This window comes from Tubulanus polymorphus, chromosome 11 (genome assembly GCF_964204645.1).
Source record: "Tubulanus polymorphus chromosome 11, tnTubPoly1.2, whole genome shotgun sequence".
Classification (NCBI taxonomy): Eukaryota; Metazoa; Nemertea; class Palaeonemertea; order Tubulaniformes; family Tubulanidae; genus Tubulanus; species Tubulanus polymorphus.
The window spans coordinates 9238993-9260415 of record NC_134035.1 but is presented as its reverse complement, the minus strand read 5'-3'; the positions used below and the strand labels follow the sequence as shown (position 1 = coordinate 9260415).

Here is a 21423-nt window from a genome sequence, read left to right as displayed (position 1 = left end):
TTTAAACGTTGTGTTTCAGTGATGATCCTTTAGAACAGATACCCGAAGATATTCTACGCAGTCACAACCGTCCGCCTCCCGGGCTGGACAACTACCGCGGTCAGATACCGTCGCCACATTCACCGCAGTTATCCACGCACAGCAACGAGTCTCAGAGAATGATGCGCAGAGAGGAACGAAAAACGGTAAGTTCGGATTATTTCGCTGTTACAACGAGACTGGTTTTGCCTCTAATCCGTGTACACTGTAGATAATAGAAGAAATCCAACAATTCATTTATCAGATTATTATTATTCATTATATTATCATTGAATTAATAAATTCTATTGTATAAAAATTCGAATTTTCGAATGGGATTTCTTCGATTATTTAAGACTAGTTTTACGGAAATTCTCGCGAGAATTCAGAAAAATTCACAGTAATTTCGAAATTAATGAAAACCTGTGGTGATGACACTGAAAATTCATACGTGTTGGCCGGGGGTTACGTTAGTACTAAGAACCCAGCTCCATAGTTCTGCATCAAATTTGAATATAGAGTTTAAAAAATTTGAATATAGAGTTTAAAATTCCTATAAACTCATTTTCACTTAGTTAAAACCCTGTCAGTGCAGATGTTATTGGTACAATAATTAGTTTTTATCTATATTGAAAGATGGCAGCACCTGTTGAACTTCCTGAAATATTTGTACCGTTACTAATGATACACCGCGGCATACACTAAAGCGGTATGCCCGTTATTCGACAGTGGGGTTGGATTTTTCAAATCCTCTCTAGCTCTTTCGGGTAGTTCATTTGTCAGCACTGAAAACGTCAACTCTACAGTCATATTTTCACAATGTTCTCTCGAATTCGATTCAGGACCCAGTTCCGAGTTCACAGTTCTGGGGCCACTTGCTTAGAAAATGGTTAAAGATTACCGGCAGATAGATGTTGTAACAATTCAGTTTTGATTGTCACTTTTGTCAACTATCCGCTGGTTTACTCTAACCAACTTTCCAGCGTCTGCAGCCCCTGCGTTGAAATTCAACCTTTCGGAAATGAACTAAGAAGTTCTAACTCGAGTCACAACTGTAGTAGAACTGGATTTAATCACACAGTTGTGAGCTAAAACAGTTTTTAGTGACTCTTAAATTGACTCATTGAAAATGAAATCATTTGAGCTCCGGGTTAAGTCTTACTCACTACTGTGAAACTGGATCGCGAGTTCAGATCTATCCATTTATAAAGTGGTTGTAAATTTCGTTGCGTTTTTTTTTCCCCAGGTGACGACCGTTACAACCGTATCGAATCGTGATTCACCGGTCCACGGTTCGTACTCGCGCGAATACAGCTTTCAGTCGACTACCGATAGTCCGAACGGTCAGCGATCTCACAGTCCGAACGCCGGCTATTACGGATACCCGTCGGAGGCAGTACCCGGTTCGGCTAGCGACAGGTTTGAATACTTTGATCCCGCTGGTGGCACGTCTTTGCCTGCTGTGCAGCACCAGTATTTTGAATCTGATTTTGATCCTAGGTTAGCTTCTGTTTTTCTTTTTACGTTTACTTCAAATGAATGAAAGGTATAACTCTCAACTTCGTAAAAAGTTGAGACTGTTTCCAGTTTTGATGAATATCAATCATTAAGACAAAACCCATAATGTCTATTTAAACAACCATTGAGAGTTTAGTTTGAAAAATGTTATATTTAAAATAAACTCTGAGGATGGGTTCTGTGGAAGGATTATACACAAAACATAAGCAAACAAGCAATAACAGTTTAAATTGATATTGTGGGTTTTCTCTCAATTTGCTCAACCTTTTACGATGTGGTCACTGGATCATTTGATGCGATGCCTGGAACCAATTTTCATAAATTTGCTCAGTGATCGTTGCACCTGTCTGTACTTGTTTGCTCTGTTATCTTCAGTTTGTTTTTTTTGAAATGACACTAAATTTTGATAGAGTAGTTTTGAATTTTTGGTCTGAATTTGTGTTATGTATGTGCATGAAGTGGCCTATTGTTCAAATGCTGTTGAAAATAAAATCTGAAGCTATTTTGGTTCACACTGATTAACAATAACAGCCTTTGATCAACTAGAGGCACATTTGAGTTTTGATTGCTGTGTTTAGTTTGTAGCATTTTAGATTGAATTTATATTTATGTTACACGGTCCCTACAACTCCTTGATTCCTTAAAAACTCCTTTTAAATGGAAAATGCTTTTGAAGGCGCTTGAAACTTGAGAAAATTGTCAGAAACTCCTTTAAAACTCGTTCTGAAATAGGCAATTTGATACTTTGAAAGACATTAAACTACGCCCAAATCTGTAGAGTCAGTTTTTCAAGATTTGGTGAAGTTTTAAGACCGACACAAATCGTGAAAAACGCTAATTATGAATAGAGAGTGGCAACCAGTCTAGAAAATCTATTGTTTATCGCTAACAGTGAGTTCTCTGAACATAAGACTAGACACAAGATCATTAACGGTGCCTAGCAGAGGAGGAGTTCACTTTCCTGTTCATTTATAGTTTTTTGACCTCACTGACACAACCATACTATCCTGGTTCATAGATTGTGATGATGTATGAACTTGATTTCTGTTTTATTGTAGAGATTATGCGCCTCAACGCCCGACGAGTATCAGTCAGTACAGCGACCGTCCGCCGTCCAGCTTGAACCAGTACTCCGATCGACCGACCAGTTTATCGCAACAATACGCGGACCGACCCTCCAGTACGACGCAAAATAACTATAGTCTTCAACAACCCGACGATTACCCCTACCACCCGCGTAATAGTTACCAGGATTACCCGGACGATTACCGCAATTCACCGGTCGATACCGGTCGATTACGTGGCGGTAACTACGACGACTACCCGGATCGTTACCCGGATGACCAGACGTATCGGAAATATCCGGAGGATGACGGCGGCCAGTTCGCTCCGGCGCGGCCGCGACACGATGACAGTTACAGCAACCCGCCGAATGATAATGATTTTAATTATAGGTCAGTTCAATATCTCATTCAGTGCGTCTACACTGCAGTGTGGTGTATGAGTTGATGATGGACTTTGCTAGTACACCACACTGCAGTGTATTGATGTACATGCAATGGAATGTACTCTATTGGAAGATGGCAGCTCTTGTCAAACACATTTTATATAAGTAACTAACAGTACACCGCAGAGAGATGCACTTTAGCAGTGTTCCTGTTGTTTAATGCATTGGGATGAAATCTTTCAAAAACTTTCACATTATCTCCATCACTTAAGGGTATTAATAATACAATAATATCAATACATGGGTCAGTTGCGCAGTGGTGGCTTAAAATTTAAGACCAGTCTAAGCTCATTTTGTTTCTGCAGCCAATCTAACAATTTAAGATGAGTCTTAAGATTTAAGATCAGTTGTGGATTGAGACTTATTGAGACTTGTCACTTGAGACTTATGTCATGACTGTGCAACTGGGCCAAGAGGGACCATCAGATACTGATGAAAAAAAGAGTGAAAAAACCTCTGATTGTTGATATTTTCTATCTATTCGACAGGCATCCATTACCGGATCAACATAATCACAGTTTCTCGCACGAACCTCCGTACGCAGTCGTGAATAAATCGAAACCACCAGCGTTGAATAATTACTCGTCCGATTACCCGGATTACCAACCGGATCACAGCGACGGATTACGCAATATACCGGTACGCGATGACCGATACGGCGGTGTTCAGAGATCACCCTCCCCAATCGGCAGTGAGCGTTACGGCAACGGTAAGAATCATTGATTTACCAAAAAGTTCGAGTCCCACTTTCTAAATTTGACAGTTTTACAAAGTTGGTGATCCCGGGCCCCAGATGCGCTGTGGTGACTCAAAGTCCAAAAGCAGTCTTAAGTTGTTAGATTAGCTATAGAACTAAGTTGGTATTCCGGTGTTCAAGTGTATTCCTCAACAGTTTTAGAGGGGGTGGCCACCCCTTTCATTTTTACATCCATCGCCCTGAAAATCAGCCACCCCTTATAGAATATCTGCTGCCCCTACTAGAGTGGATGTCGATATTCTATCAATGCAGATAATTGCTTTGAAATATATTGAGCTGAATTGAAAAATCGAAGATTGCACCATAATTTAGCTTAACCTTGCTACTTTAGTAGCCACAATGTCTAAAGCCTACAGCATGACTGAGCAGCTTGCCTCTATCATCAAAAACTATCATCAAGGAATTTGTCTGGTGTGGTTCATGTTTTATTGTCAACTAATTTCATCGATGCTTGAAATCTCTCTGTTCCATTGTTTTTCTCAGTGACCTCACAAAACCTTATAGAATGATTTCTGAAATTTTACTTGTTTAGGTCCACAAGGTTATGGTCCGCAGGGCTATAACGACGTACCACGCGGCTACGATGACGCACCGCAGGGTTACGGCGACGGCCCACGGGGCTACGACGACGCTCCACGAGGCTACGACGACGCTCCACGGGGTTACGACGACGCCCCACGGGGCTACAATGACGCCCCGCGGGGCTACGATAACGGTCCTCACGGCTACGACGACGACGATGACCCTCGGTATGACCCTCGGTTAACATATCCCGATGACATTCCGCGAGAGGACGCGATGAACGTCAACGCGCCTCCACCAGTTCCACGATCTCCTTCCATCGACAGTGAAACTAAAGGTAAAACAATTCTTCGCGAAGTACTGCCAGATTCTGTGCATTATAACTGTTCATACATTTTGTATGAACTGAAACATGTTAGCTGCCAACTGGATGCCAAACCAGCACGTATTTGTGCTTCTTTTTCATGCTTAGACCATCCCTAGAGCATCCCTATGCATTTCTAACATTATCTCTTATACATCGGAGATTGATTAAACCTTTTCGCTGCATTATGATGAGCTGGGCTTTGATATTTTGACCCAAGGACCCCGCGCATCACAATTCAGCAAAAAGGTTAAGGAAAAGCCCATGTCACAGAAATATACATGTTTTGCATTTTGGATGAACTGGTTTATGTTTAAACCGCAAAGACTATAAGACTACAAAAGTTTCTCACTCGTCTCGATTTGTAATATTTTGATCGTAATTTGTTTAATGAATTTTCAGAACGTTTATGGCGCGATCCGAGTTTAGTAGAAGTGATCGAGTTTCTCAGTCATCCCAGTAACAACATCAAGGCGAACGCCGCCGCGTATTTACAACATCTCGTCTTCAATAATAACGACGTCAAAGCTAAAACTAGGTCAGTACCGTACTCGCATGCGAATTCACAGTTTTATGATATAACGGTTTTATTCAGACGGTTTCGAAATTTTGACTAAAAATGATATCTGTAATGATAATAATAATGTGTCTTATATAGCGCTAAATCCAGCAAAGCTGCTCTGAACTTTTCAGGTCTCAGAACTTTAATAATAATAATAATAATAATAAAATTTATATAGCGCGATAATTCCATGCGACAAAGCTAAGTTCAAATGCGCTCCTCCAGGGTAACATCAAGGTATGCATGGAATAGTTGAGTTTTGATCATGGATTTGAATTCATTTCCCCCTCCCTGTCTCTTCCTTGGGAGAAGCAACATCCGAGCAGCCGCTAGGCACTCAGGAATCAGGCCAGGTAGCCATTTACTCCTGGGCAGAGAGAGGCAATGACGATATGTGTCTTGCCCGAGCACGCTACAGTAAATATACGGGGTTGGAACCCATGACCTGCCTTCCCAGGGTCGAATACTCTGACCATTCGGCCACACCGCTCCACCTACCACCGACTACTGAATAAACTGTTTTATCATCAACTGTTAGTTTTACTCATCAATTTTATGAGTTACTTGAATTGATAATGTGGGTCTCTCATTATGATATGAGCGGGATTATTCAATGGTTTGTATTTGTTTATGTGTTTACAGGGGTCTTGGAGGAATACCGCCTCTAGTCGAACTGCTCGATAACGAAATACCTGAAGTTCATAAAAGCGCCTGCGGTGCTTTGAGAAATCTTTCGTACGGACGAGAAAATGATGATAACAAGGTACAAAAACACGCACAAAATATTGAGAATTTACTTGAAGATTGAATTTAAGATTAACTTAGGATAATTTTACTGATTCTCAAATTTCAGAGAGCGATTAAAAATGCGGATGGAATTCCGGCTTTGGTTCGATTATTACGTAAATCACCGGACAGTGACGTGCGTGAATTAGTAACGGCTAATCTATGGAATTTATCATCTTGTAAGGTATGAAAAATATCAGTTCGAAATTTCAAATATTCAACGGTTTCACGGCCATTGAGTTTGATAAATACTGATTGCATTTGCTCGATGTTGACTAAAATACAACGTGAAAGGAGTTCCCTAGATTCATACCCTTGATTTCTGATTTATTAGTTAGGGACCCAGTTCCATTTGAAGTTTGAGTTGAGGTTATCAATTTTCAAAATGTTCACCTTAACCCTTTTAGTGCTGGCTAATTAATACCCAATAGTGCTGAAGATAATTTGAAAATTCTGAAAAATTCCACCCTAGTGTGTTGAATAACGGGAATAGCACTATAGTGCGTCTACACCCTGGTGCGGTATATTGTTAGTTACTAATATTTCACTATGTTTGACAGGTGCTGCCATCTTTCGAGAGAGATAATTAGTAATTACTAATTAAATCAATACACCGCAGTGCGGTGTACTAGCAAAATCCATCACTGATTCGTACACCGCACTGCGGTGTAGACGCACTGAAAGGGTTAAGAGTAAAATCTTTACTCATAACTGATATAAATGAAACTGGTTCATGAATTGCGAATGATTCAAATGCTCGATTGTTTTTTCGATAGGACTTGAAAAAACCTATCATAGATGATGCTTTAACGGTGATTGTAAACAATGTGATAATACCTCATTCCGGCTGGAGCCCCGACGGGTCGACGTTACGACAAGATATGCAGTGGTCAACGGTGTTCAGAAATGCCAGTGGTACACTACGGTATGTTCTATTACCATTCTTCTCCGTCCGATTCCTTGATTTGGCCCAAATATTGACTGTTTGGATAATTGAATTTTTGGAACTAATATATTTTCAATCATCCAAACAGTGAATATTAGGGCCAAATGAATAAATTGTGATGTTTTTAACCCAGAAATTTCTCCGATTCACTCCGGGAATTCTGTGTTATTACATGGAAAAATCAGTGAAAACTCAGGGCCATTTTTATAGACTGGTATTTACTTTAACCCGGGAGCTAACTCATTTCTTTTTCAACAGGGTCAAAGGCAATACCAGTCTAAAAATCCAGCCCCAGGGGCCGGTTGCAGAGTCATGGCTTAGACTTAAGACCAGTCTAAGACCAACTGAGTCCAATAGCCAATCTAACAAATTTAAGACCACTTTTGGACTTAAGTCACGACTGTGCAACTGGCCTCAGGGTATTTGTAAATTGGGGAAAGTGGCCACCCTGTTAAAGGGTTATTCCATCCAGTTTTATAGACTGGTATTTACTTTAACCCGGGGGCTAACTCATTCCATTTTCAACAGGGTTAAAGGCAATACCAGTCTATACATCCAGCCCCAGGGTATTTTTCTAAATTGGCGAAAGTGGCCACCCTGTTAAAGGGTTAATTCCATTCTCCGATTCGCTCTCATCTCTTCATTGAATTTTGTTTTATACGATTGCAGTAACGTGAGCTCTGACGGTGACTACGCGCGAAAGAAGCTGCGAGAATGCGAAGGTTTACCCGACAGTTTAATGTTGATCATTCAACAGGCGATCGGTAAAAACGACATCGATAATAAATCGGTGGAGAATATCGTGTGTATATTGCGTAATCTATGCTACGGGTGTCAAGAAGTCGCCGATCCGGATTATTTCCGTAAACGTCAACCTCAACAAAAAACGCAACAGCCTAAAGAAGGTACGTTCGCGTTTATATCGGTCTGTAGTTTCAAAATGATACCTGATACATTCATGTTAATTTCTGTGTTTTTGGTTTAGTGCCTGGATCTTCCTGTTACTCTATTAGGTGGTTACCAAATTAAAAACAGAGTTTAGTGTGTAAAGGATGAAAATTTGCTTACAAAACCATCGAATTAATGGTTTACCGAGATAAACATTACCGATTCAGGATGAGCCTACTGTAATTGAGATCGGAAAGTGATGCAGATGCTTCCTTTTGAAATTTGAATTGTTCTCCTTTAAAATTACCTAAAAACTCCTTATATCCAGGAATGACTCATTTATAGGGACCCTGAAAATAGTTTTGATTCAATGAATTATGTAGATATTGTAAACGTTTTTCACGTTTCATTATGTTTCATTATTTCAGGAAAAAGTGGTTGTTTCGGTGGAAGCAAGAAGAAAAAAGAAAAAGATCCGGCCACGATAGACCACAGAAATAGGTCAGATAGTGGTTATCAAAGGTAGCACTTTTACGGGGAAGGGAATCTATGTATATATATATATATATATTATTGTCCGTGCGCCTTAATTAAGCTATGAAGGTCAATTAATTGAAAATAAACTAAGTTTGATCGGGACAATCTTCATTCATTTTCAGCGGTCGTCAATTCGACCCGAATCGGCCGCGCACCGAACCGATAAAGGGAATGGAATTGCTGTGGCAACCGAACGTAGTGTATATTTATCTTCCATTGTTGTCGGATTGTTCGAATCCGGAGACGTTAGAAGCGGCAGCTGGCGCCATACAGAACCTCTCGGCCGGCGACTGGACGGTAAGATATCTGGGGTCGGCTCCACAGGCGTGGTTTATGTTCTATAGCTAATCTAACAACTAAACCCTTTCAGTGTGTCTACACCACTGTGCGGTGTATAAACTGGTGATTGACTTTTGCTAGTGCATGCATCGCAGTGTATTGATGTTATTAGTAATTAATTTTTACCTCTATTGAAAGATGGAAGCACCTGTCAAACGTAGTGAAATATTAGTAACTAACGATACGCCGCGCTGAGGTGTAGATGCATTGAAACGGAATGCCCATTATTCAACACACTTGGATGAAATTTTGTTAAATTTTGAAATAATCTCGAGCACTTTTGGCCATTAATTAGTTAGCACTGAAAGGGTTAAGACCATTCTTAAGATTTAAAACCACTTCAAGTCATGACATCAATTGGTTCCAAGATTTCATCCAGTACGAGAATTAAGAACAGTTCTGAAAAGTAATGATCAATTTGTTTTTCAATTTTTTGCAGCCGTCCGTTGATATTCGAGCAGCCGTGCGTAAAGAGAAAGGATTACCGATTATCGTAGAACTGTTAACAATAGAAGCTGATCGCGTGGTGTGCGCAGCTGCTACTGCGTTACGTAATCTAGCTATTGACGAGCGTAATAAAGAACTTATCGGTGAGTGATCAATATCTCTTTGCATTTCTTATCAAATATTCTTTGAATCTGCAGTTTATATTTTTTACTCATTTCTGGAGCTTTATAATGGTGATACTTCAAAACCCGAAAAAATTATGAATTCTTGCACGGTCACTGCTTAGATTCAAGATCAGTCTATAACCAACCTAACGATTTAAGATCTTATGATATGAAAACATATTCTTGCAACTTGGTCTAGTTGCTTGAAGCTGATAAAAATTGATCAAACTCTGTGTGTCACTTCTGGCAGGTGTAGTTTGTTTTAAGGCCAAGCCCCATCTACCAAACAATAACAGGGTCAATCACTATTTAAGATTTTGAAAAAAAGCAATTCTTACATCGAAAATTAATAGGGGATTTCATTGAAAATGAGGTTTTATTGCGAACTAATGATAATCTTAAGTTTTGAGTCGTGTTCGTTATAACTGATATATGGTTCATAACTCTCTTCTAAAGGTAAATACGCGATGCGACAATTGGTTTCTAAACTACCGATTGGACAAGTAGAATACCCTCCATCCGACGATACGATAGCAGCCGTACTCGCTACCCTTTACGAGGTCGTGCGTAAAAACCCTGATTTCTGCCAGTAAGTATCGTAACTATAGTTAGAATAGAGTTAAAGAGATAATGAGGACATATTTCCGTAGCTGATCCTTCTTATTCACTGTTTCATGTATGCAATCTGCCAATCGGGAATGACGTAGTTTGTTCCTGGCATAGTGTACAAACTCTGCTTCATTCTCAATGCCCATTGGTCAATTTAAACAACGGCTGACTTTGTAATAGCTCTACTGCCGACTATGAGATACCGGTAACTTGTAGTTGTGCCTGGGCAGAAACACAGACCTGGAAAATTCAGGGAATCAGACAAATCGAGAAAAAAAATCTGAAAAACCTGGAAAATTCAGGAAATTCAGATTCATGCGAAAAAAGAGTGAACTTTAACATTTCAAACCTATAGTTTTCTGCGGCAGATTCATTCATGTTTATACAATTTTGTGTTATAACATGGAGAAATCAGGGAATTTAGAAATGGTTGGAAAGTGGCAGCTGCAAACATGCTAAGAAAATGAATTTGTTCTATTTCAGATCACTGTTGGAGGAGAATGGCGTACAGAAACTGGTGAATATAACGCGTTCGCGGAATAAATTCAACGCTAAAGTCGTGAAGTTCGCGTCGACGGTTTTGTTCGCGATGTGGCAGTTCAAAGCCTTGCATCCTGAATACAAACGACGAGGCTTCAAAGAACAACATTTCATCACGAAAACAATGGCTCCCAAGTACGTAACCGCTAATATTATATTATATTATATTATATTATATAAACCTGGAAAACTCTAGGAAATTAGAAAAATCTAGGAAAAATCGGGGAGTACTCAGGAGATTTGACTAACTTTACCTGATAATTTGGATAATGCTATTGACCATGTGTTTTTTATCAGTACACGATTCAATTAAAAATGAATGAATTGTAATATTTTTTACCAAGAAATTTCTCGACTTTACGCGGGGAATTTTCTGTTATAACATGGTAAAAATCGGGTAATTCGTAAATTGGTCGAAAGTGGCCACCTGAGATAAACCAGGTATCAAAGTAACCTCTAGAGGGTAAATCCTCAAATGGGTGGCAAAATGAGAAACTTGGTATGAACTGACAAATTTCAGGATGTTTAAAGGCATTATTTTGCGTGAAGAATTTCCCAAATATTTGCCTTACTGCTCAACAGTTCACATTCTTGTTTCATTTTCATGATAGAAATGCTCAAGGTAAACAGTTGGATGGTAACAGTACGTTGTTCCGACCGAAGCAAACTCAAGGAGGTGGTTCGAACGATTATAACACAAAAACGATGCAACCGATTCAACGCAACAAACAAGATCAGCAATCTTCGTGTAAGTGTTAAAAGAGTCTTTCAGTTTTACTGACCGGTTAGTGAGATACATTCGAATCTATCGCGTAGAGGCAAGTTGGTCGATTAGATTTGAAATTTGTAATCACTTTTGTCTTAATTCGGGATGAATATATGGAATTTTGGTAAGCCCTTCTGTCTAACTGGGCCTTGATTGGCTATTGATTAAGACTAAGCTTCATTCTAAGTCTCAAAAAAGCAACTGGCTCCATGGCCTGGAGACATCTTGGTTTATTGGTTTTCATAGACAGAAGCGACTGTCGCTTCTATAAGCATTCATTGCTTATAGAATAATGATTCATTAGGACAAAAATCTCACAATTATGAAGAAAAAAAATGTGAGTAGTTAATATGTCTCATAGAATTGAGTCTAGACGTCATTACTCTCTGATTCATGAATGAGAGTTTTTTCTTTGAAAATATTGCTTCGAACTCAAATTCCAGATAGTTTTGTTGGTGAAGGATTGATGTAATTGTTGTCGTTACGTTCACTTTTCAGTTCCGTCGAATTACAGCACGCTTCCTCCCGAGTATAACAACCACGTCGGCACGACGACGGTTCCTACGATTCGTCCGGAAGATCAATATAACGCAGATCCGTACAGTCGTCGTAATCCGCAATACGACGCCGGACGCGACGAGGTCGATCGCGGCGGCAACTATAACCTCGGACCCGGTGACCACTACGACCCCCGTCTGAACGAGAGTTTCGGACGCGACGACCCGTACGGACATACGACGACGAACGAACGACACAGTATTCTAATGGACGATCGTTTTGACCCGCGCGCTCAGCCGTACGCTCGCGATAACGGCGCCTACGAGGGGCATGACGATCGGTACCGAAACGAGCAACAACGCTACGATCCTTATAACGATAGACTGGTAAGTATAACACCGACTTTACAGTTTCAGGAGTTCATCGTCCCAGTGTTTCCATAGATTGCACAAAAAATTCACGATTTCCAAAAGCTCTAGTTATCATTCCACCTTCTGCGGAGCTGCCGTGTTTGGTTTGAATGCTGAGCAGCGACATCTATTGGATGACATGCAAACGAAATAATATCGAGGACATATGATTATATCCGAAATGCTTGGTTGATGCGTGTAATGACATGATCGACAAAAATGTTTAGATGACACTCAAAATCTTTAAGAGTTTTCTGTAAAGAATCTTTTAAAGAATCATTTTGGCATCTGTTATAATTGGTTTGCAATATTACCTCTCCCTGGTGCTCATCTCTGAATATGCACCACAAAAGACAAATTTTCCCTTAGTCAAAATATCCTTGAAATTCTTCCACCCTTCACTTAATAAGTTTAAAAGCATTTTGTGCATACCAGGTGAAATAAGATTTATTTGATTAATTTTGCCCCCCTTCGTAATACAGATTTAGAAAAAAATGGTGTCCCTCCTGCCATTGTGACTTTCAATGAATACATCGAATTCATGGAAGATACCTCATTTTTTTCAGGGTGAAGATATACAAATGAATGACATGCGTCCGTACGCCACATTTGAAGAAACTCGTCAACAAGCGCTCGACGAAGGCTATCGACCGCCAGGGGGCGTATCTGTCTATCCTAATCATGCTCCTGTAAGTGTGTAATTCATTTTGAGAAGCGGGGTGGCGCCACTGCTGACCTGGAAAACCAGGAAAACTCAGGGAATCATAAAGATCTAGAAAAAAAATCAGGGAAAACTCAGGAATTTGACAATTTTTATCAAAAACCTTGAAAATTGAGGGAATTTGGATTGAGGGAATGCTACTGACCGCATGGCCTTTACCAATATGTGATTCAATGAAAAATGAATGGATTAAAAAATTTTAAACCTAGAAATCCCTCTGAATCACACGGGGAATTTTGTGTCAATGAGAAAATTCAGGGAAAACTCTGGTGATTTTTAAGCGGTCAGAAAGTGGTGTCACCCGGAGAAATATATTTTTCAATTTCGAACAATGCTTAATTTTCTCATTGAACTTTTTGAAATTTCGTTGCAGGCCAGTTATCCTCAGTCCAATCCGAACGAACCGCTGTACGCGCGCGTGAACAAGAGTAAACGAAACCCGGATCGTATGATACTCGCGAACGGTCCCGAAGACGGTGGCGCCGACTCGTGGGTATGATCGCAAACGCCAACGTCGATTATAAATACATATATATATATACAAAGTAGTTCGTAATTCTACGCGGATCGCGAATAATAACAAGAAGGTATTCAGACTTCGTAGTTAGATACTGACCGCATATCTGTGCTCTCTGTGTATAGGATAAGTACATACGCGTAGTGTCGAGTTCGTATATATATAATTCGTAACGACGAAGTTTTGTAAATCGGGCCAAAAAAGAGTTTTTTTATTTACGATACGATTATTTTTCTCTCAAAAACCGAACGTACTGATAACGTACTTTTACGATACCGTAACTACTGCTGCCGCTGCTGCTTATGTGTAATTAGAACGTTCTGCTGTGTCGTTTTTCCTGACGACGCGGAATCGTTAACCAAACCTCGCAAGCGGAATCGTTCGGTCGAAAATGCGATGATATCTACTGCGACGAAGACGGTTATGAATTCGCGACTCGAAGCGACGAGCTTATGACGATAGCAAATGTGGATTTCTGTAAATCGTGTGCGTCGAATGTGTCCGTGCGTCATTGTTTTGTGATAGAAACTGAAGTTTTTTACCGTTTTCAGACGTAATCTGCAGCCCAACCCTTACTGATAGGTGTTTTCGGTCAGTAGATTGATTAGTGATTTGTAGGCGACGCGTGGACCTCTAATTTCAGAGTATACGGATTGACCTTCTAATTATACGTGAACGAAAATGAAATTATCGAGTGTTATTATGTTAACGATACTGTCGTGGGATATATCTGTGCTTATTGACGATGGACAAAGCGTATCTCAATTAAACCGTTGAGGTAGTGAATGTCGTCGTATTTGTGCTGATGCGTGCTGTAATTTTTGCGCGCGCGTTCTTTCGTATGAAATCATCGTATTCCGTTATGTAAATCTAAGCCAAGTCATTGCCATGCGTTTTTGATAAATACGATTGTAATATATTTCAAAGATGTAAACGCCGTTATAAGAATTGCACGAACCTGTGCTGATAGGCCGTCGGTCATTTATATTTCTATTGAATTATACGTGAAAGCCAGAGTCTGTGCGCGAGGATTTTTTTGTAAATGTTAGTGCGCAATATTGATGAGAACTGTTACGATTTTCTGGAATATTCCGAATTCTGGATCGAATTCTAGACGATAATGAATGATTGGAAATTTGAAATAAAATTCTCCTCCAGAAAAAAGTCATCCAGCAATGCCTTTTCTGGTGAACTATTCAATGAATCATAGGTTCGATTCTTCTTGCATATGTTGCGTACGGCAATACTTACACGATGAATTTGAAGGATTTGAACTCATGAATTTTTTAATGTAAAAGTGTAAGGCACACTATTATGATTGATTGTGATTAGTTTTGTGCCAGTTCGAAGCCGAATTATTGCTGATCTTGTTTTTAAACGTCCATTTTATTTGATTGTGTGTATGTTTTTTGGAGTCGAGCATCGGACCTCAAAACAGTTAATGGGTCATAGCTATGAGATGCCATTTCTGAAAAAATTACAGAGAATTTTGGCATCTTAATGGAAGTTATTCAATCATTTAGTTTTGAAAACATTTTAGAATTAAGAATAAGGAGATTGAAATTTTTTCAGAATAATAATCGCCCAATTGCACCGTTTTGAGTTAGATATGACTGTAGCGTCAAAATAATTGAAAATGAACTGATTTGGACTTTAAAATCTAAAAACTGTGGAATTTGGTTCTTCCTCTCATTCGAGGTTGTTAGGAATCCAAAATGCTCCGTTGAATATACATTGCAATTGGAATAAAAATCTTGGTGCTTACGCAATAATACATTAATTCTAGTTATTGTAGGTTACTTGTATATATATATATATATATATATATGAATCAGGTAGAAACGGAAAAATACGTTTTAATATTTAGAATTTTCGTAACTTATTATGTGTATTTATCGTTAGCGGTTTGAGTTTTGTTTTTTTTTTCTATTTTTAATACTCCAGTCTTTTTAAAAACTGTATCGTAGAAACTGCATTCGCGAATCGAATCAAAGACTTTTCTGATACCGACCGATCCTGGCTTGATGCGAGTACAGTGGAACCTCGTTATAACGACTTAGGATGTTAAAACCTATTGGTCATAACAAACCTAGAATTTCGTCCCAAAAATGAAGATTTTGATAATTGCTTATTAGACATAACGAAGTATCATTTACAATGAACACATTTTTGGTCTTCCGAGGTTTCGTTGTAATGAGGTTTCACTGTATCAATCTGGAGCCTGCACCCCTCAGTCATACTTAATTGTCATTCATCCAACTTGTAATCGTTCCTATCCAATTCCAACGAACATCAGACATTCTATCGGCACTTTCAAAAAGCGATCTTCTTCTTATTAGAATGGAATGGAATTAAAAGGGGTGTTCGAGCACTGCAGATTATTGATACTCACAGATTCATGCGTCTTTCAAATGTGACATGAATATTTTAAATCAATTCGAAAATAACAACTCTGATTCGATGCGTTGCGCGGTTTTCTATCGTTGAAAAGACCGGACGTTTTGTGGGTAACTCTTGAGAGAATTCAATGTAGATAGAGCTTTTTTATATTTACATACGGTAAAACAACCGATAATGTACAGAATCGTGTCCGACATTGAAAATTACGTTTTCGTTCCGCTAGACTCATTCATTTTCAGTAATAACCAAACGCTCTAAACAAGTTAGTTATACGTCGATTTCATTTATTCAACCGCGTTACGAGTTACTACTTAAACATATCATTGATTTGAATATCGTAAACATATCACATCGCACTAGTTTAACTGGTTCAAAGGATCATTTTTTCACGACGTGCAGAATAAGAATGAAGCGAATTGCTCAAAAACTGCGGATGAAATTCCTCTTTGTTTTACTATTTATTAGTTATATCGTTACATCATTCACCATCCGCCGTCTTGGAAAAATATTTTTGTCTTATTTTAATCGTAATTCTTTTTTTAAGTACGAGCAGGAACTTGTCGATGGTCGCGTATTTTTTACGGTTCTTTTAAGACAAAAGATAGGATTCGAAATTAATTTTTCGTGTCGAGGAAAATAGGAGTTTCGTCGATATTACTTTCGTCCGATTAATATTCGATCGTTTTGAATAATAATGTGATTCATTCTGAATTCCAGCCAGGTCCCATTGCTCCTCTGACAATTTGCGAGCATAACTTCTTCAATTTGAAACACGTTTGATTCATTAAATCGTACCACCATATTATAATTACAGTCAATACTATTCGAGGTCTTCAAGCAATGGGTCCGCATCTCTAACCTAGTAGTTGAGATCATTCTGTGCAATCTTTTTTACATTTTTTTCAGAACTTCCAATCATTTGGATCTATGTTCCTTATGCATCATCTCGCGGGCTTAGCCCTAGTCAATTTATCTTAATATATATTCGATCTAATATTTATTATTTAGGCTTCAGTTGCTTTATTTTGTACCGTACCTATTCTTGTTTCGCCGACAAAAATAAATGAAAAGTGTACAAACTAATTTGCATATTGATTTGCATATTAATTTAATATCGTAAGCATATCAATAGATTATACATTGTAAATACAGTTCACACACAGGTTTTATATGAAGAATCTATATATACTATGTATCTGAAATATATGATTGCTATTATCATCATTACGTATATAACCTTTTTCCTGGGAAGGATGATATACTATATAAAAAATAAAAAACAAATAGAATCATTTTGTGCCATTTATTCTTTGTTTTGGGTATTCCTTCTGTTCCCACTGCTAGGTAAACTCTGGGTTTATTTGCTTCTGGAGGTTCGATTTGTAGGCCCGTAGTCAGCCAGTCTTTGGGGGTTTGATTTTGATTGGGGGTGGACTATAAGTTGTGTATGTGTGTACATATAGTTTTAGTTCGGGGTCCTGGCAATGCTGCTGCAGGATTTTTTTTTTAAATTTGCCAAGGGGACTTCAGGCATATCGAGGGTGAAAACGAGAGAAAATGTCGATTCTTTTGCCTGCAATTTAAAGTAGACTTTTTTAAATCAACTGCAGTTGTTTTCTTCCACACACTATTCAATTTTGTTTTTTTTTCTAAATTGAGGATTCAAGAACGTTAGAGTGGCCGCCTTTTGATATTACAGGAAAAAATGGTTAATTCCAATTAGCAGATAGCATCATAGATTTATTGTTTATTGAGAAAAAAGATGGCAGTATAGTTTCATGATTTATTTTTGTAGTTTATGAGTAGTATTTTCTATAGTCTGGCCCCCCCCCCCCCGCCGCTCTAACTGTCAGATTTTGATCTTGAAATAGGGATTGTCCCTGTTATTTATTCGGCTGGTAAATTTAGTTTGATTTTTTTTATTGAGCGAAATGGGCCTTGATTTTGAAATCGGAAGTCGAAGTACAGATATAGTTGTGTGATCGGCGGTCGAGTTCACAGAATTTTTTGTTTGAATCGAGGTACATTATTGGGAAATTCGGTTCCGGTTCATTCAAACAATCTTCCATTCAGTCTGAACCGCAAGTTGTACCATGTTGACAGAGAATTTCAGATTTTTGGTACACTGCACTACTTAGTCAAAATCCGAGTAAATTATGGAAGCCCTGAGACGACATTGCCAGTTGCTAGTTGCCAGTTGCCAAATGCTTATTGTTTGCTAGCTTTCCTTGCTTGCTTGAGTACCTATTCTGTCTTCGAAAAGAAAGGCTCAAATAAATTTTTTCCCTTACCAATCTTATCCATAAACAAACATTTACATGAACACCATTAAAATATTTTAAAGAAAAAACAGATACTATCATTTTAAGACTGAAAGCAAGAAACGAAATTCTTAATATGGACTAGTTCCTAGATTTACATAATGACACCGTTTAATCCAGTATCAAAATTAAAGAAAGAAATTTGGGTTTTTCAAATTATGAGTGGTAAGCGCAATGAAGTTGTTGGCGGAATTTCCAGAGGGTCCATGCTGCAAGTAATCTAAAAAGCCTAATATGTCTCCACTCAATTGAATAAGAATTTTTATGAATTAAAATCTGTCTATTGATACTAAGAAACTCCATCGACAATCTCCTTGCCTTAAAGTCTGCTGAGGAAACCACCAATTAAGCATTCAAAACGCTAAGAAAGCCTGGGTATAGACAAATTCGAAAAGTCTGCATGCAAACCCAGATGAAATTTGGTCAACCTTCCGAACAATGACCAAACAACAGTCTAAGACGAAAGACCGCGTCATCAAAAATCTTAATAGTTAACAACCAGGGCCCATAGGGCTGACCGCACGTTAGTACGGGACTTAGTTTGTGTTACGAGCGTGAATTGACTCAATTGAACTGGCATATAGTAAATTCCCCGAGAACCACCGACGATCATTCGACTGTGACCATGTGAAATCTATAAGCACACAATCGCGTCAATGTATTACGACATGCTACTGCATGAAACATAATGTGATTCATATATACCTTCCACAGCCAAATCTCCAATAGTTTACCACAAATTCCAAACCAACCTCATTGGAGTATATATCTTTCAGGGTCGGTGTTGGTTTTTTAAAGAGAAATATTGAAACAGGCATACATTCAATATTATGGAAACTAATGTTCAAAACATGTTTTTTTTAAAATCAGATGTGTTTGCTTTTATCCATCGACGCTTCCTCAACGGATTTCTTCCCATGATTCTGATAAAATGGCCACCCGTCCTTGATGTAGACTTCAGGTGCTCATTTTATGGCACTGTTTGAGTTTTATATGAATCTTGACGTGAACAAATCTACGCAGTGTGATTTGAACTTCTAGACATTCTCTGAGATGCTATACTCTCTCATTCGACCACACTCTATTAAGTCTAGCAATTGAAATTCGGATATATTTGCCTAGATCTGCCCTCGTGGTGTAATTAGCTTCAAGCCCAAGCTACTTCAGGCATTTGATATCCTGCACTTTTGATATTTTCCTTTTCGATTTTGTTTATGTTGCGTCAAGGCTTTTGTAGTTGGATAATGTAAGCCTACACGGTCCAGGCCTACCTTCTTTGCTTACTTTTTTCATTACCGTACGGTAACGCAATTAACCAGGCCCTGAGAGGATAACCTAATTCTTTCTAACATTTATTACCCGAAGATTGTTTCGCTGCTATCTTTCAGTGGGCCAACGAGTTGTTGTTTGTGAAATCTGAATTTGAACATAATTTGTATTTTGAATTTTTAAACTATTAACTTTGACGTGGAGAAAAAATAGAACAATCTACTGTTCGGATAATTATCATTTAATTATCTAGCTCTACCCCTGAAAATGGATCCAATATGATTTATAGTCTTGGAATACCACAAGACACGAACGACGTAAACTAAGCAAGATAAGTAAACGGTAGGCCTCATGTACAAATACGGGTAGAGTATATTAATCGATTAGTTTATGTATTCGCCACAGTATTTAGGGGCAGCACTGGACGATTGAGATTTGACAGAGCTGTGGCATGCGAGCAGGAAATTTATCCGCGATCCTTTTATTCTACCCTCACAATTAGATATTAGTCAATAATCCTAGGTCTTAAATCTAATTTGTATTTAAAATAAACATTAAAACATCGATCAAAACGGGTTTTCAACTGACGTGAACTGAAAAATCAATTCCGTTCAATAAAATATCTACATTTATGTTTGCATTTGATACTGTAATACTGCGGAATTTCTCCACAATCGTTCAATCGAGTACTAGTCTTTGACACGATCAGATGGCGTTCTCTCGAGCTCTTCAGCTTTTGCTGTTTTTCCTGGCGATCTTGTGGCGCGGTGTTTTTCGGAGTGGTGGCGTGGCGCCGGTGGCGGTGGATGGAGTTATGTGTGCGGTGGATGGAGTTATGTGTGCGGTGGATGGAGTTATGTGTGCGGTGGATGGAGTTGTGTGCGTGGTGTGTGCAAGAGGAGTGAATGGTGTTTATATGTGTCGTATGAATGTGTGGTATATTTTATATCTTTATTTTTTTCATTATTTTTCTATATTATTTTTGTTTTTTCATTTTTTTTTCTTTCATTTCATTCGTCCCTCGCCCCCGCCCTCTCAATCTCAGGGTTTCAACTGGCAGCGGCAGAGTCTGAGTTCACTAATGTGGCCTCTTACCAGCTAGTGGCGGAGTGCTGGTGATGCGGATGTTACTACGGGGGACCTACGATCAGAATAAGATTGGAGCGGTAGCAATCTTCGACTGAGGGGGTTGTTGGATCTTTAGGTCCCCAGTTTGGTCCATTCTAGTCTGAATCTGCTGGTTCATTGCCTAAGGCTACCCATTGGCATCTTGCTGATGGGCTCCCCGTTCACCCAGTTTTTCTCTGTCATCTGGGTGTCGGTTGTCTTAGGTGGTGTGCTCAATTCTCAATTGGGTCCCCAGTTTGGTCCATTCTAGTCTGAATCAGCTGGTTTCTTCGCCTAAGGCTACCCATTGGCATCTTGCTGATTGGGCTCCCCGTTCACCCAGTTTTTCTCTCTCATCTGGGTGCCGGTTGTCTTTTGGTGTTGATGCTTGAAGATCGGATATCCCCCAAAGCCGAAGTTGTTTGTCGCTTCCCGTCTTACTCTGATTGCGGGTCCTCCGTAGTAACACAGTGTCATTGGCACCCCGCCACTAGCTGGGACGAGGCCACATTACAGAACTCTGACTCTGCCGCTGCCAGTTGGAACCCTGAGAACCGGACTTTGCTGTTATCAGCCAGAGGTTCTGTGCTGACTTCTTTCTCTCAGGTTAGATCAAATATGATGTAAAGCTGTTAAAACTATGTATTACCAGCGTCTATATGGTTGTACTTCGATTTAAGCCGTGAAACTGTGTAAATTTTATTTTTCATCCAAGGTTCTTTCCCCTTCCATCAAAATCTTTCCCAATTTTTCTTGTCGCAGCGGATGATATCGTCTATATTGTTTTCGTGAACTCTGTAATCTCGAGCATCTTTTGTGTACTTCAATTACATCCTAAACTCTGTATCTTCGATTTCTGATTCAGACCCCTCATCCTGGCCTTTCATCTTTTTCATCATCCACTATCAAA

At 39.0% G+C, this 21423-nt stretch overlaps 1 protein-coding gene across 1 annotated transcript in view; it reads left to right on the top strand.

The window, feature by feature from the left end:
- The window catches only part of LOC141912468 (uncharacterized), a 38101-nt gene extending 21034 nt beyond the window's left edge, over positions 1-17067 (top strand). Inside the window, exons 7-25 of the mRNA XM_074803687.1 lie at positions 20-185; positions 1265-1518; positions 2595-2990; positions 3532-3752; positions 4333-4659; positions 5089-5224; positions 5891-6011; positions 6102-6218; positions 6811-6959; positions 7650-7885; positions 8297-8390; positions 8528-8702; positions 9184-9334; positions 9812-9944; positions 10448-10639; positions 11116-11252; positions 11769-12154; positions 12745-12867; positions 13273-17067. Coding sequence (XP_074659788.1) covers positions 20-185; positions 1265-1518; positions 2595-2990; positions 3532-3752; positions 4333-4659; positions 5089-5224; positions 5891-6011; positions 6102-6218; positions 6811-6959; positions 7650-7885; positions 8297-8390; positions 8528-8702; positions 9184-9334; positions 9812-9944; positions 10448-10639; positions 11116-11252; positions 11769-12154; positions 12745-12867; positions 13273-13398 — 3640 coding nt within the window. The 3' untranslated portion in view covers positions 13399-17067. The remainder of the gene's footprint in view (positions 1-19; positions 186-1264; positions 1519-2594; positions 2991-3531; positions 3753-4332; positions 4660-5088; positions 5225-5890; positions 6012-6101; positions 6219-6810; positions 6960-7649; positions 7886-8296; positions 8391-8527; positions 8703-9183; positions 9335-9811; positions 9945-10447; positions 10640-11115; positions 11253-11768; positions 12155-12744; positions 12868-13272) is intronic.
- Positions 17068-21423: the final 4356 nt, after the last annotated feature.